This window comes from Squalius cephalus (genome assembly GCF_949319135.1).
Source record: "Squalius cephalus genome assembly, chromosome: 1".
In the NCBI taxonomy this organism is placed as follows: Eukaryota; Metazoa; Chordata; class Actinopteri; order Cypriniformes; family Leuciscidae; genus Squalius; species Squalius cephalus.
This window is the reverse complement of record NC_137122.1, coordinates 35,495,911-35,509,484: the sequence shown is the minus strand read 5'-3', so window position 1 is coordinate 35,509,484 and position 13,574 is coordinate 35,495,911. Positions and strand designations below refer to the sequence as shown.

The 13,574-nt window shown below is 38.8% G+C and overlaps 1 protein-coding gene across 1 annotated transcript in view; it reads left to right on the top strand.

Annotated features, from left to right (window-relative positions):
* Positions 1–13,574, top strand: part of plekhh3 (pleckstrin homology, MyTH4 and FERM domain containing H3) — a 32,658-nt gene that overhangs the window by 3,043 nt on the left and 16,041 nt on the right. The window contains exons 2-3 of the mRNA XM_079868566.1: positions 3,329–3,384; positions 12,235–12,323. Of these exons, the coding sequence (XP_079724692.1) occupies positions 3,329–3,384; positions 12,235–12,323 (145 nt within the window). The remainder of the gene's footprint in view (positions 1–3,328; positions 3,385–12,234; positions 12,324–13,574) is intronic.

The window sequence follows — 13,574 nt, the reverse complement described above, 5'->3', positions numbered from 1 at the left end:
AATGTGATAATATTTCAAATGTTTTTCTTGCAGCAGTGATTGTTACATTCAGATAGTTTTCAGTGATAGATTTGGCTGCATTTGATGATCTTTTAACCATTTTATTTTTTTGCATATACTTTTTTCAGTTTACCCTACATATATTCTTGCTGCTTTGCCATTACAGGAATAAATAACATTTTTAAATATATTCAAATAGAAAACAGTTATTTTAAATTGCAATAATATTCATAATATTACGTTTTTTTTAAGTTTTGTTCCAATAAATGCAGCCTTGGTGAGTATAAGAAACAATGTGAAATCTAATTTAAACCTGAAATAGAAAAAACCCCTGAAAAACTGTTTTTGCTTTTCATTGAAATGTTGGTGTTTCTTTGAAAGTATTTGTGTAAGAAAAGAATGTTGATGTTTTGCCTGTTTAGCTTCATGACCCTCAGAGCCCCGGGTTCGGCACTGAATGTTCCTCCGAGACTGTGCCAAAGCCCAGAAACATGATACCACAGTGCGGCACAGACTTCGACACACGCTCTCTCTCTCTCTCTCTCTCTCTCACACACACACACACACACACACACACACACACACACAAGAGACAGAGGTGCGTGTCTGTGAAATAGGTCAAGGTTAGGGGGAGCTAGAGTTACAGCTGATGTGAAGTGTCAGACTGAGTCAGTTTACAGCTAGGATCGATTTTGATAAACCTCACCGAGTCACTGGACCAAAGGGCAGAATCAGAGCCAAAGCATACCAGTCGTTAACGGGAACCCGCAGCCTAGCCGAGCGTGGCACCGCAGCCGGGCTGCCGGTGGGTGGTTGACAGGGGTCAGATGGTCATCTCAGTGGGTAGAAATACATGGTTGTATAAATGAGTCTCCTTGTAATTTTCCTGGAAATCAACTTTAACTAGAATCCGCTCATAAACAGTATTTATTGCAAATTGCGGGCTGCTCGCTGCCTGTATGTCGAAACACTGCAGTTATTGACTACAGCACCATTCACAAGAAAATTGCTGGCAAAATGGTAGGAGCAAACTAATCCTTCAGGACACTTTTGTACATGTTATTTGTAGCCATCACCTCCCAGAAGGTATCGGAGGCTTCGCTCTGTGTGTGTTTTAGGTTAATAGTGTTGACAGAGGCAACATAGTTCAAAGTAGGAAATGTTTCCCTCTATGTATTTTTCTATTCGTCCCTTCCTCTCGTATGCCATTAAAGGGATAGTTCACTCAAAAATGTAAATTCTGTCATTATTTATTCATCCTCACGTCGCTCCCAAACCTGTATGACATTTTTTTCGTCTGTGGAACACAAAATATATTTTGAAAAAAGATTTTTGTCAATATACAATTAGTGGAAATTCAGTCTTTCTTTAAAATATCTTCTCTGTGATCCACAGAAGAAAGAAAGTCAACAGTTTTGCAACAACGGGGTTTCATTTTAGGGTGAACTCTCCCTTTATCAGGTTTACAAGCATGTCAAGTAGCACAGAGAGGAAACTAAAGCTGACATCAGATCCGTTTGCATGGAAGGACAGTGTGTATTTACTGTCCGCTGGGTGTGAAGGGTCTGAGGGCTGGCTGTGGGACAGAGTTGGTCCAGAGGGGCTGGGTGGAGCCGAACTGGGTTGGTATTTCGTGTAGACGGATTGAGCACAAAAGCACTCTGTGTCTTTGTCAGTTCTGAGAACGGCCCTCGTTTTGAATGTTATGATCTGCTGCAACAGTTGTGTGTGTGTGTGTGTGTGTGTGTGTGTGTGTGTGTGTGTGTGTGTGAATCACTGCCAATTACTACAGAAGAGGTGCTGTTTCTAATGCACTTGTTCAATGAGGTATGTATGTGTGTGCGTGTGTGTGCACGCTCATGACCTAGTGACTAAATTACTAAAGAATGTTAGCCAAAGTGGAAAAGCTCAAACGCAAAAGGGTTTGTAAAGAAACTAACAATGTTACATTTTACCGGAATGAATGAATGCACATCATTCATTCATTTTACCGGAAGATCCAGTTATAAACTTTTGTTGAAGAGGAGTTCTAAGGAGTTCTAGGCAATTATGGCGCATTGCAATACAGTTGCTAGAGTTGTTTGTAGCAAAATTGTGTCCAGTTACAGTTCTGGATGTGTTTTTTCGTAGCATGTTTCGTATGCAGTTGCTAGGGTGTTATGAGTGTGTTTTTAGTGCATTGTTGTGCAGTCACTAGAGTGTTTTGGGAAGTTTCAGTATGTGTCTTTGCAGTTGCTAGGGTGCTCTGACTCTTCTAATGGCAATTTTACCAGGTGAAAGTTGTAAGTCTACTTGGAATGGAAATAGCATACGTCTCCTCGAAAAGCTGCATAATTTGACATATCATATGCTTGTGTACCTAAGGGTTTGTTCAAATACCTAACCTTAAGCGTGAGCAGTAATAGGGATGCTTGCCTTGTCTAGCTTAATCAAGAACAATAGAGGTCAATGGGAAGTCCAAATTTAGACTGCTAGGTAATTGTGTGTGTATGTGTGGTAGTTTCAGAACGTTACACTACAGTATATCATGTAGCAAAGAGGAAGTGTGGTCAGTTTTGCACCACTCAGCTTTATATCCGCAGAGCCCTGGAGATTTTCTCCAACCAAGGGAGATTTTGAGTCCAGGAAATGACCTTATGGCTCACAGCACTAGATAAGGCATTTATACAGTTGTTTGACAATTACCAACAAATTGCATGACTAAATATATCATTAATTCATCATTTAATTTGAGACTGATGAAACACTATACAGCCAGCCGACTTCCAATATGACCAATTGATACATTTTCTTTTGGTTATCTGCGTTGAGCCACATCAAAGGGTTTCCAGGTCATTCAGGTTGACCTTTCCTGGACCCCTGCCGCAGTCCAGAGCTCTTTTCTGGTTCCGTCTTCCCCTCTTTAATATGAGCTTTGAGACTGAGAAGGGGAAGCCAGACCTGAGGAATGCACAAAAGAATCCGGACGTCCCGTCGAACCCTAGCCTATCAATCATCTGCGCAGGCGTCAACAGATTTTGAGTCCACTGCATTTTTTTAGCACATTGTGAATGGTTTGTGCAACCAACCAGTTTGGATAACAATGAATATTTTGGTATAATACTAAACACTCAGAAATTTTGGTACCATGGCAATGAACCCAAAACTTAAGTAGCAAATCAAACCATATGATGTTTGTTGAACATATCGAAACAGAGGAAGTGAAAGAGACAGAATGTTCTCTACGTACTGCACATTCTTCGAGAATATGTAGCAGAGTTTACTGGAAAGAAAGTGTGAGATCAATACCTGCCAGATGCCCATGTGTTCTGTCCTTTCTCCTTTACAGGGGCAACTAGAGGTCACTCTGTCTCAGCCCACTCGCACAGCCAACGGCACACCCTGGTGAGTTCAGACATTAATGATGTTTAATAGGAGTGTGAGTGTGTGTGTGTGTGTGTGTGCGCGCACGTGTGTCTGTCTTACATCTCCTTCACGAATCTGGACTGAGAGAGGTTTGAATACAAATAGATTTGTCAGTCCGTACAGCACATACCCTTACAAAAACCTATTGTGACGTTGCAGTGACCGTGGAATCAGATTGTAATACCATGGTATTTTGATATAAAAGCGTATAGAAAGTGTATCTTATGCTCACCATGGCTGCATTTATTTGATCAAAAATAAAGCAAAACAGTATATTATGAAATAATATTAGAATTTCAATATTTTTGAATGTTTTAAAGTGTAATTTATTTCTGTCATGTCAAAGCTGAATTTTCAGCATCATTACTCCAGTCTTCAGTGTCACATGATCCTTCAGAAATCAGTCTAATGTGATGATTTGCTGCTCAAGAAACATTTCTTATTATTATCAGTGTTTTGTAGTTTTTTTTTTTTTTTGATGAAGAGAAGGTTGAAAAGAAGAGCATTTTTTTATATATATATGCACAGCAGGTTATACAGCCACTTGTAAGGTAATGGTATGTGGGCCAGCCTGACTGTGTCATTTTGGGTGTGTCAGCACAAAGAATCAAACACACAGAAAATGTTTTTACTGTGCATTTAATCACTACAAATGAGCAGTTATTTTATTGTATTGTCAAGATTGTGTGTGTGTGTTAGCAGGTTGAGATTTGCATGAAACCTTCAGCCAGACGGTGACTCAGTCTTTTTTATCGCGTGTAGAGGTCGCTCAGTCCCATCACAGATTAGACACATACGTCCTGTCATCCTGAGTGCTTTCTGTCTCGCTCAGTTGGCTGGATGTGGAATGTCTTGGGTGTCTGGATGTCTTGGCAGTATTCTTGAGAAAACCGTATTATTTTTAGCAGAGGTCAGAAAGACTTACTCCATCATACTGTCCTCAATCACCAGATCTGAAAGAATGTATTGTCTTTGTATCTCTCTCTTGGTTTATTTCCTCTCCCTGCCTTTTTTAAATCTCAACAAAAGAACATTTTGTTCATGTTTGGCTGTAGGTTTCAGGTCTTTCTCCTCTTGGCCAGCTGTTCTGTACTGTCAGTCCATTTAAGGGGTCAACCTGACAGGTCACAGCTTGGTGTTAATGTGTTTCCCACGCTTCAAAAGTTGAGTGCCTGGACTTTCATGGTTTCTATATTGAAATCTGTGTTGTTTTTGTTGTTGTTTTTGACTAGATTTTATGTTTTTTTCTTTGCTTGTGCACATTCTCTCTCTCTCTCACACTCTCTCACACACACACACACACACACACACACACACACACACACACACACACACACGCACTCTGGTTCGCTATTTTTTTGGGGGACTCTCCATAGACGTAATGGTTTTCATACTGTACAAACTTATATTCTATCCCCTTACACTAACCCTACCCATAAACCTACCCATCACAGAAAACTGTCTGCATTTTTACATTTAAAAAAAAAAAAAAAAGTTCATCCTGTATGATTGATATGTTTCCTCATGGGGACCTCAATTTAGGTCCCTACAGTGACACAAGTCCCAATGAGTCAGTGTGCATTCAGGTTGAAGTCCCCATCGGTATAGAAAAACATTAACACACACACACGCACACGCACACACACACACACACACACACACACACACACACACACACACACACACACACACACACACACACACACACACACACACACACACACACTTACTTAATTTGCTGTCTAAATGGTAGCATATCATAGACTTTTATTGTTTTTGTAAAGCTAATTATAATGAAACTAAACCAAATATATAAATATGTAATTACTGGGAACTCTGAAAGAATGCTTTTTAGAATGAACAAAAAAAAAATATATTTTCGTTTTTTTATGAATTATTTTTCCAAATGAGGACGTTCCCGAATGTCCCCCATTTTCTTTACTTTTAGGGACAATTTTGCCTTCAAAAATGGCAGTATACAAACGTACAGTATATAAATGTGGTCAATGTGTGTGCAAGCCTTCCAGCAAGGGCATAGCTTACTTAGTTACTAACTAAGCAGCACTGCATTTTAATTGGATTAAAATCAATCACCTATTGACCACAGTTCAACACGCCACATAAATGCACTATAGAGAATAGTGTGTTTTAGAGATTGTTACACACTAAACAAACTTTAATTAAATAAAATTGTAAACAAGGAGTGAAGTACCTACTGAGTTCTTTGTGACAGTGGGGAGATAGCAGTTTATAACAGTGACAAACCAATGATTTATTTAAACTTAGTGTGTACGTGTGAGTACAATGGGTAACTGGGTTATATTAGCTTTTATCATTATTGTGTTAACCATTGATTAATCAAGCTATTGATGTCTGTTACTGTAAGTCATTTGGAGTTGGCAGTATAAGTTTTACACACACACACTCAAAAAAATCCCCTTGATTCAGTGGACGTTTATGGAGGGGAGCATAAAATATGTTTCCCTTCTTTTCTACCTTTCCTCCATCCCTCCATTTCTTTTATCAGTTTCCTGTCAGTGTGGGCCACACAGATGGTTTAGGTTAGTAAGCCTAGGCCACAGAGAGCTTCAGAGAGGGAGGGATACACACACAGTGCTGCATTGCCTTCATATTAACCGTTTTGCCTGGCAGTATTACCAACCCCAGAGTTTCCAGTTCCATGACGCTATTCCACTGAAAACGTACAAAACATTTGAGTACAAGTCTTAAACCATAAGATAGTTTCATACGGCCCCCCTCACGCATAAAAAAACCCCCATGTTATCCTTAAATCCGCAAATCAAATTTTCCTCTTTTATATTTTGGCTTTCAATATTATTTCTTATTTACTCTTTTTTTTTTTTTTTTTGATTATTCACATGCCGCACAACTTTTTTTTTTGCCTTTTTATTATGATCGGACAGTTGAAGCAGAGGACATACTGGAGAGGGAAACAGGATGGGGAAAAAAAACTCAATCTTTAACTCTGATTGCCTGAAGCACAAAGCATGTTTCTGACATAAAATTGTTAAAAAAAAAATGAAATCAGCATTAATTATTTATTTTTAGTCTTTAGACAGTACAGTTTGGGGTTGGTAATATTTTTTTATTTGATCTCTTCTGTCTCTTCTGCCCACAAGGCTGCATTTATTTGATAAAAAAATACAGTAAAAACAGTAATATTGTGAAATATTATTTTGCTTTAAAATAAGTGTTTTCTGTTTTAATATATTTTAAAATGTAATTTATTCCTGTCATGTCAAAGCTGAATTTTCAGCATCATTACTCCAGTCTTCAGTGTCACATGATCCTACAGAAATCATTCTAATATGATGATTTGCTCAAGAAACATGTATCATTATTATCAGTGTTGAAAACCATTTTTGTTGTTAATTGGAACATTGATTAAAGAATAGAAAGTTCAAAAGAACAGCATTTATTTGAAATAGAAATCTTTTGTAACATTACAAATGTCTTTACTTTCACTTTTGATAATTTTTTTAATGCATTCTTGTTGAATAACAGTATAAACTTCTTACTTACCCCAAACATAAATAATAATTTTAATTGTGCTTATAAAAGTACAACTGGCCCCCAGGTCATTTGAGTTCAAGTTTGCATTCCTGGCATGAGTCGAGAGTGTTTTTTTTTTTTTTTTATAACACGCTGGACTGCAGAGGTTTTTTTGGGTGATTTTGCTGTCACTTCCATAAACAAGCACTACAGTATTTGCTTATTTTCCTTTCTCCCCTCATCAAATCAGTCAATCTTTCAGCAAAAAACAGCTACATTCTTAACAGCACTTTCCACTTTCCCTTCCAAATAATCCATCGTGTACTCTCTTGCTCTCTCTAAATTCCTTTAATCCATTTTATAATGAGTTGAATTGAGGTCTATGACTCTGACACCCTTATCCATGTGTTAGTAAAGTCAACATCCCGCTTGATTGACAGTTCGGTTTGATATTTTGTCTAGGCCCCTTTATCTTATATTTCCATTTATTTGTATTTCTCTCTTGCTGTTTCTCCCTCCAGACTTCCATGCCTAGATTTGGAGAAAGGCATATTCATTTTCCTCTCCTCCTTCTATTATTCCTGCCGTTTAATCCTGTGTGACAAATTGTTTCCTGTTCTGCTCTCCCTCTTACAGGAAGTCGACTCGTAGGCCCCACTTGGGGGCCACTGTTGTGGACTCTGGGAAAAGAGTGGGCTGTGGTGGGTAGGTTTGGGATGGGTTTGATTGGACAGCTGTGGAAACCTTGGAGACCCCCAGCCCCTCCAACACACACACACACACACACACACACACACACACACACACACACACACACACACACACACACACACACACACACACACACACACACACACACACACACACACACACACACACACACACACACACACACACACACACCCCTACAGATCCTCTACAGCAGTCCAAACCTGCGTTCCAGCTGTGACTATTGAATAAACCTCTACTTTACAGTTTCCAGACTTAAACTTCAAACGCCTCCAACATCTAACACATACTCACTCACACAATCACAGCACAAATCTGACTATGAATTTCAGTCTCCCATAGGAAAGAAAATGACAAATGAGACATTTAAATGTCTCCGTTAATTCTTCTTCACATCAACAAGATTAAATAGAGAGCAAATGGGAAAGAGAGATTTTTTTTTTTCCTCCTCCAAATAATAGATCTCAGGAATAGCTATATTTTCATCTTTGAAGTTGAGAGTTAAATTTAATAAAAAATTGTGATAAAGTTCTGAGGAAATTGGCTCAGTAAAACAAATTGTTGTGGTGGCATTCACTGGAAAAGCCTCTGTGGCTCTTTTATTACATGTAATAAATGAATTACAATTTACAGTGCGACAAGTGCTTTTACGCTTTGCCAAGTTTTATCTGTGATCATTGGTAAATACTTTACATTAGGGAGCTAGGGATAATTTAGATAGGAAAATGTAAGACTTTGAGACTGAATGTAAAATTAAAAATGTATCCATCTCAAGTGAGCATATCCTTTTTTCCCCTGTGCATTATGTATTTTATTCACATCACATCTTCATAATTTCAGTATAAATTTAAATTCTTCCCATACTGAATTATCTGAGCTATGCTATTCACGTTCATTTTATAGTTCTATAAAATTACATTTTTATTTCTCCAAATGAATTTAAGGAGAAATACCTGGGATAAAGTTAATGTGAAACTCCATAAGTCTCTTGAGCAATCAAAGATCAGTGTCTAAACAATAAAATATTAGTTTGGGCAAACATATCCACACAACAGATACATCATGATACATATTAATCGTTTAAAAACGATCACGTCGTCGTCATTTAAAAACATCTGTTCAGTCAGAATGGCAGCGTCTCATTCATTTCTACATTCCTTTTTCTATAGAGGAAATATTACTTTCTTCTTCCTCATTCAGCTGAAAGGATGGCCGAGTCAGAGCGCATGGGTTTGGCCTAGTGCCATGCTGATGTCACTGTTTGATCCATTATACAGGATAAGATATGCACACAGTCAAACCACGCCAAACCCTGTGCTTTATCAGTGCCTTCACGTGTAGGTGTGGCATTTCAAGTTTAGACACACAGTAACTGCACAGACACGGGTGTGTGTGTGTGTGCGCACTACTGCTATATAGCTATACTTTGAGAGGTTTGAACGAGACGTGACCCGCCTTGTGCCGATCGGGAGCTGGTATTGTTAGGTAATCAACGACATGTAATTGTTTTGTGTCATCTGGCTCCAAGGGTCCAAGGTGCTCAGATTGATCTAGAGTGGCTCATTCTCTCAAAAGGGCATCACTGTTTAGACAGCCAAAACCCAACCGTAACCCTTACTTCCTGCCTTTCTTGCTTTCTTTACTCGCTAACTATATTTTCCCAGAGAAAAGGGCAGATAGGCTAACATGGTTCAAATGATCATGCCTGCACTTTAAACAAAAACGGTTCTTCAGCCACTTGGAAACCATTCTGTTATCTAGAGCCATTCTTCACTATAGAGGTGTCTAGGTGCGTCTATCTATCTATCTTTTGTCCATCCATCCATCCATCCATCCATCCATCCATCCATCCATCCATCCATCCATCCATCCATCCATCCATCCATCCATCCATCCATCCATCCATCCATCCATCCATCCATCCATCCATCCATCCATCCATCCATCCATCCATCCATCCATCCATCCATCCATCCATCCATCCATCCATCCATCCATCCATCCATCCATCCATCCATCCATCCATCCATCCATCCATCCATCCATCCATCCATCCATCCATCCATCCATCCATCCATCCATCCGTCCGTACACAGTATAATCAGATACGCCACTGTGCCGCATGTGCATGCTGTTGGAAACAGGCCTTAGAGTTCCTATTTTGTAGTGCATGCTGTATGTTGGGTATTACGGTCTCCTGTACTGTCATGTCCTTTACAGAGCTAAGAGATAATCTGATGAGTCACTGTTTCACATCTCTCTCTAACTTTTAAGTGAAATGCGGCGTGCTCCGACTCCGATCTGGATATGTCATCGCCTGCTCCGGTTTTTCAGTTTAGCGGCAAAATATCTATCCTTTTAGGTCACCGTCACAAACTTCTCTGAATCCCATATTCATCAAAACTTTTTTAGTTTTACTGTTAGTCTAGACAGATAGTAAAACAGATCTAGCCCCTGAGACATGAGTCATAAAGCTCATTTCCACTTTTACACCTCATATCCATAAGATATCTTACTGCCCTCTAAAGTCTCTATATAGCAGAGCATGTTTATCTGTATCTGCGTGCTAGTCTCATTCCAGAGCTCGGCTCATTTTATCTGTGTGTGTATGTGTGTATTAATGCTGTCTAGATTAGGATGAGGGTTATTCTCATGCCTGAGGGACAGAGAATGTTTTTTGTTAAAACCGGATTGTTGATCTTGATTCTGCTCTGATCCATAAACCGGTTCTGGCAGGTTCTGACCGGCTGATTCCAGCCCTCACAGCTCCTGCGAATGGAGGCTTCCTCTTTTTGTGCTGCCTCTCTCTCTCTCTCTCTCTCTCTCTCTCTCTCTCTCTCTCTCTCTCTCTCTCTCTCTCTCTCTCTCTCTCTCTCTCTCTCTCTCTCTCTCTCTCTCTCTCTCTCTCTCTCTCATTCTCTCCCTCTTTCGGATGGATGTCTGTAAACTCTTGACTCTGTCTGAGCTTTAACTTAAATTAGAGAGTGATGCAAATCCGCAGGGATCTACCACTGCATCTCCATTACACACATACACTTGTAAACAGACCTGTAAATAAATGTACAGAACATCGACATGGTTCAAGATATTCAAAGAACACAAAAATACTCCGATGCACAGCTATCGTCTGTTATCTGTCATATCATGATATTATCTGTCATATCATACAATTTCATCAGCTTGTTGGTATCGGCTTATTGATATAATCAATATTTTGATATCAGTATGTTATTAAAGAAGACAAAATGAGAGAGTTTAACTTGGTGGTGTGGTGTGTGTGCATAAAGTATGATTGTGTGTGAGATCGATCAGATCAGATCATTTGCTCTCCCATCAGATCCTATATGTGCACCGGGCCAGTATCCGTCCATCCGATCAGTGATTATATGATCTCTGGTTACAAACCATATTTTTCCAGGGCATCAGCAAGAGGAAATGAGTTTTCAGGACTCTCAATTTCATTGACTTAACAAATGGCTAATTTGGGTAAGAAACTAGCAAGTCCAAATAATAAGTGTCAATTGAAGCTCTCTCTCCAGATAACAGGAGGTTCAGGAATGTCTCGTTTGATTAACCGACTCACTGCCACATTCAATTCCTCCAATACAGCCCAATATGTGTGTGTGTGTGTGTGTGTGTGTGTGTGTGTGTGTGTGTGTGTGTGTGTGTTTTAGTCTGTTTGAGTGCCAGTGTTATCAGAGTGATTATCTATCCGTCACTGTCTGCTTCAAGGTGCTTGTGCTCCCAGCATTCCTCAAATAATCTATCAGTTGTTAGCTACTGACGTCCTCTGACTAATCTTTTACCTGCTCATTACAAGTTGTTATTCTGCACTTAACAAGAGTCTTTTAGTCCAAAATTACAGTAGACGCTTGTGGCCTTGATTTTTATCCATAGTGATTTCTATCCTTTAACCACTACACCACAAAACATTTTACATGGCAGTACCATGGTACTTCAAACCATACCATGATACTGAAAGATTATTCATTAAACATGGTACCACGTCCCAAAAAATAAATCCGAAAACACTGTCCATGGCCCAATGATGAGGAATGTCCCACTAAGGTCCTTTATAGTAAAGCATATTTATTGGAACCACCACCAATAACATTTTTTGTCCTAAGCCCTGTGAATTTTAATGACAACTATTTTCTTGCCCCTAGACCTCTCTTGTTCTCCTCGTCTCTTCCTAGTTTTCTCTTAGCGTGCGAGTGTCCTTGGCGTCTCTTAGTCACGTTTATTTTCAGTCTTTTCCCTGGCTGCCAGACCGATAAAGCTCTGCTTGCCTGGCCATGGTGGTGGAGGGTGGAGGGATGTGCGTGTGTGTGAGTGTTGTGTTTGTGTGTGAGATGTGAAATGTCTGCATATGCGAAGTGGTTTCATGCTATGTTGGGGTCTGTTTTAGCAGCAGAATTATGATGTTGACCCCAACTTCCCTCAAGGGATAGTGTGCATACATATATATATATATATATGTGTCTGTGTGTGTGTGTGTTTTGGGGGCCAGGGGAGGGGGTCGTACAGTACTTACTGGGTTACAGTAGGCACATTGCTGACGTCTATGTTGTGTTCCATGTTGTTCAGTCTGTCAGGAGTTCCTGAGGAGAAGAGAAGTCTCATCATGCAGAAGGGTAAGATGACGATGGACGAAGACCCAGAGGTGCTCGTAAAGGGTGAGAGAAATTCTGCTAATTAATAATTCTCTTGCACCATAGTTGTCACTATGGCTATAAGACCAAATGTATTTTTTGCATGCATTGGTGCGTTCGTGGGTATTAACAATATCCATTATTAACAACAATTATAGAATCAGATTGATCTGAAGCGTGAAGATTGCAATTTCAAAGATAGCGAGAAAATCGAAGATTTGAAGATAGCGTGAAGATTGCAATTTCTAAGGTTGAATTGGTTTTAACTTTATGACATTCTGGTAACTTTATCTGAAGAGAGTTAATCTCAAATCTGTCTCACAACTATCTCCCTATAAACCAGAGTGTAGCAGGCTAAACAAATGTCCACACACACACACACACACACACACACACACACACACACACACACACACACACACACACACACACACACACACACACACACACTTATCAATCTAATTGGGGACACACCATAGATTTCTACTGTTTTTATATAAAGGGATTTATAGGCTAAATCTAATATACTGAACAAAATTTGTATTATTTTAAACATAATCATTATGGGTCATTATCAGGTTTACAGATATTACCATCTGAAAGTCTGGGTCGGTAAGATTTTGTAATGTTTTTGAAAGAAGTCTCTTATGCTCATTAAGGCTGCATTTATTTAACCAAAAATACAGTAAAACAGGAATTTTATAAAAATATCATTATATTAAATATCATTATTTTAAAGAAATATTATTACAATTTAAAATAACTGCTTTCTGTGTAAATATAATATATACATGTGATGGTAATCTGAATTTTCAGTGTCACATGTTCCTTCAGAAATCATTCTGATATGATGATTTGCTGCTCAAGAAATATTTCTTATTATTTTTATCATCAATTTTGTAATATAATCGGTTATCGAACACTAATAATCATTATTGTTATTTGTTGTGGAAAAAATATTGATCAATCTGACACAGACCCTACCATCAAAACAATTAAAAGATATTTACATAAAAAAAGCATATTTTTAAATAGTTTTTCAAATGAGTAAGAGTACCCAAATGATGATTTTGTCATCTTTAGCTCACTTTTGTGTACAGTTTTGTCCCCAATCTATAGGTAAGTCCACACACACATGCATCAGTTATAGCTTGCAGTATTATCAGTGACACACAGATTGGCAGACACACTGCACACCAATTGAGACAGTTAGACATTGTTAACCAACACCTAAGTTGCTGTCCACAGGTTTAAGTGTGTGTGTGTTATTCAGAG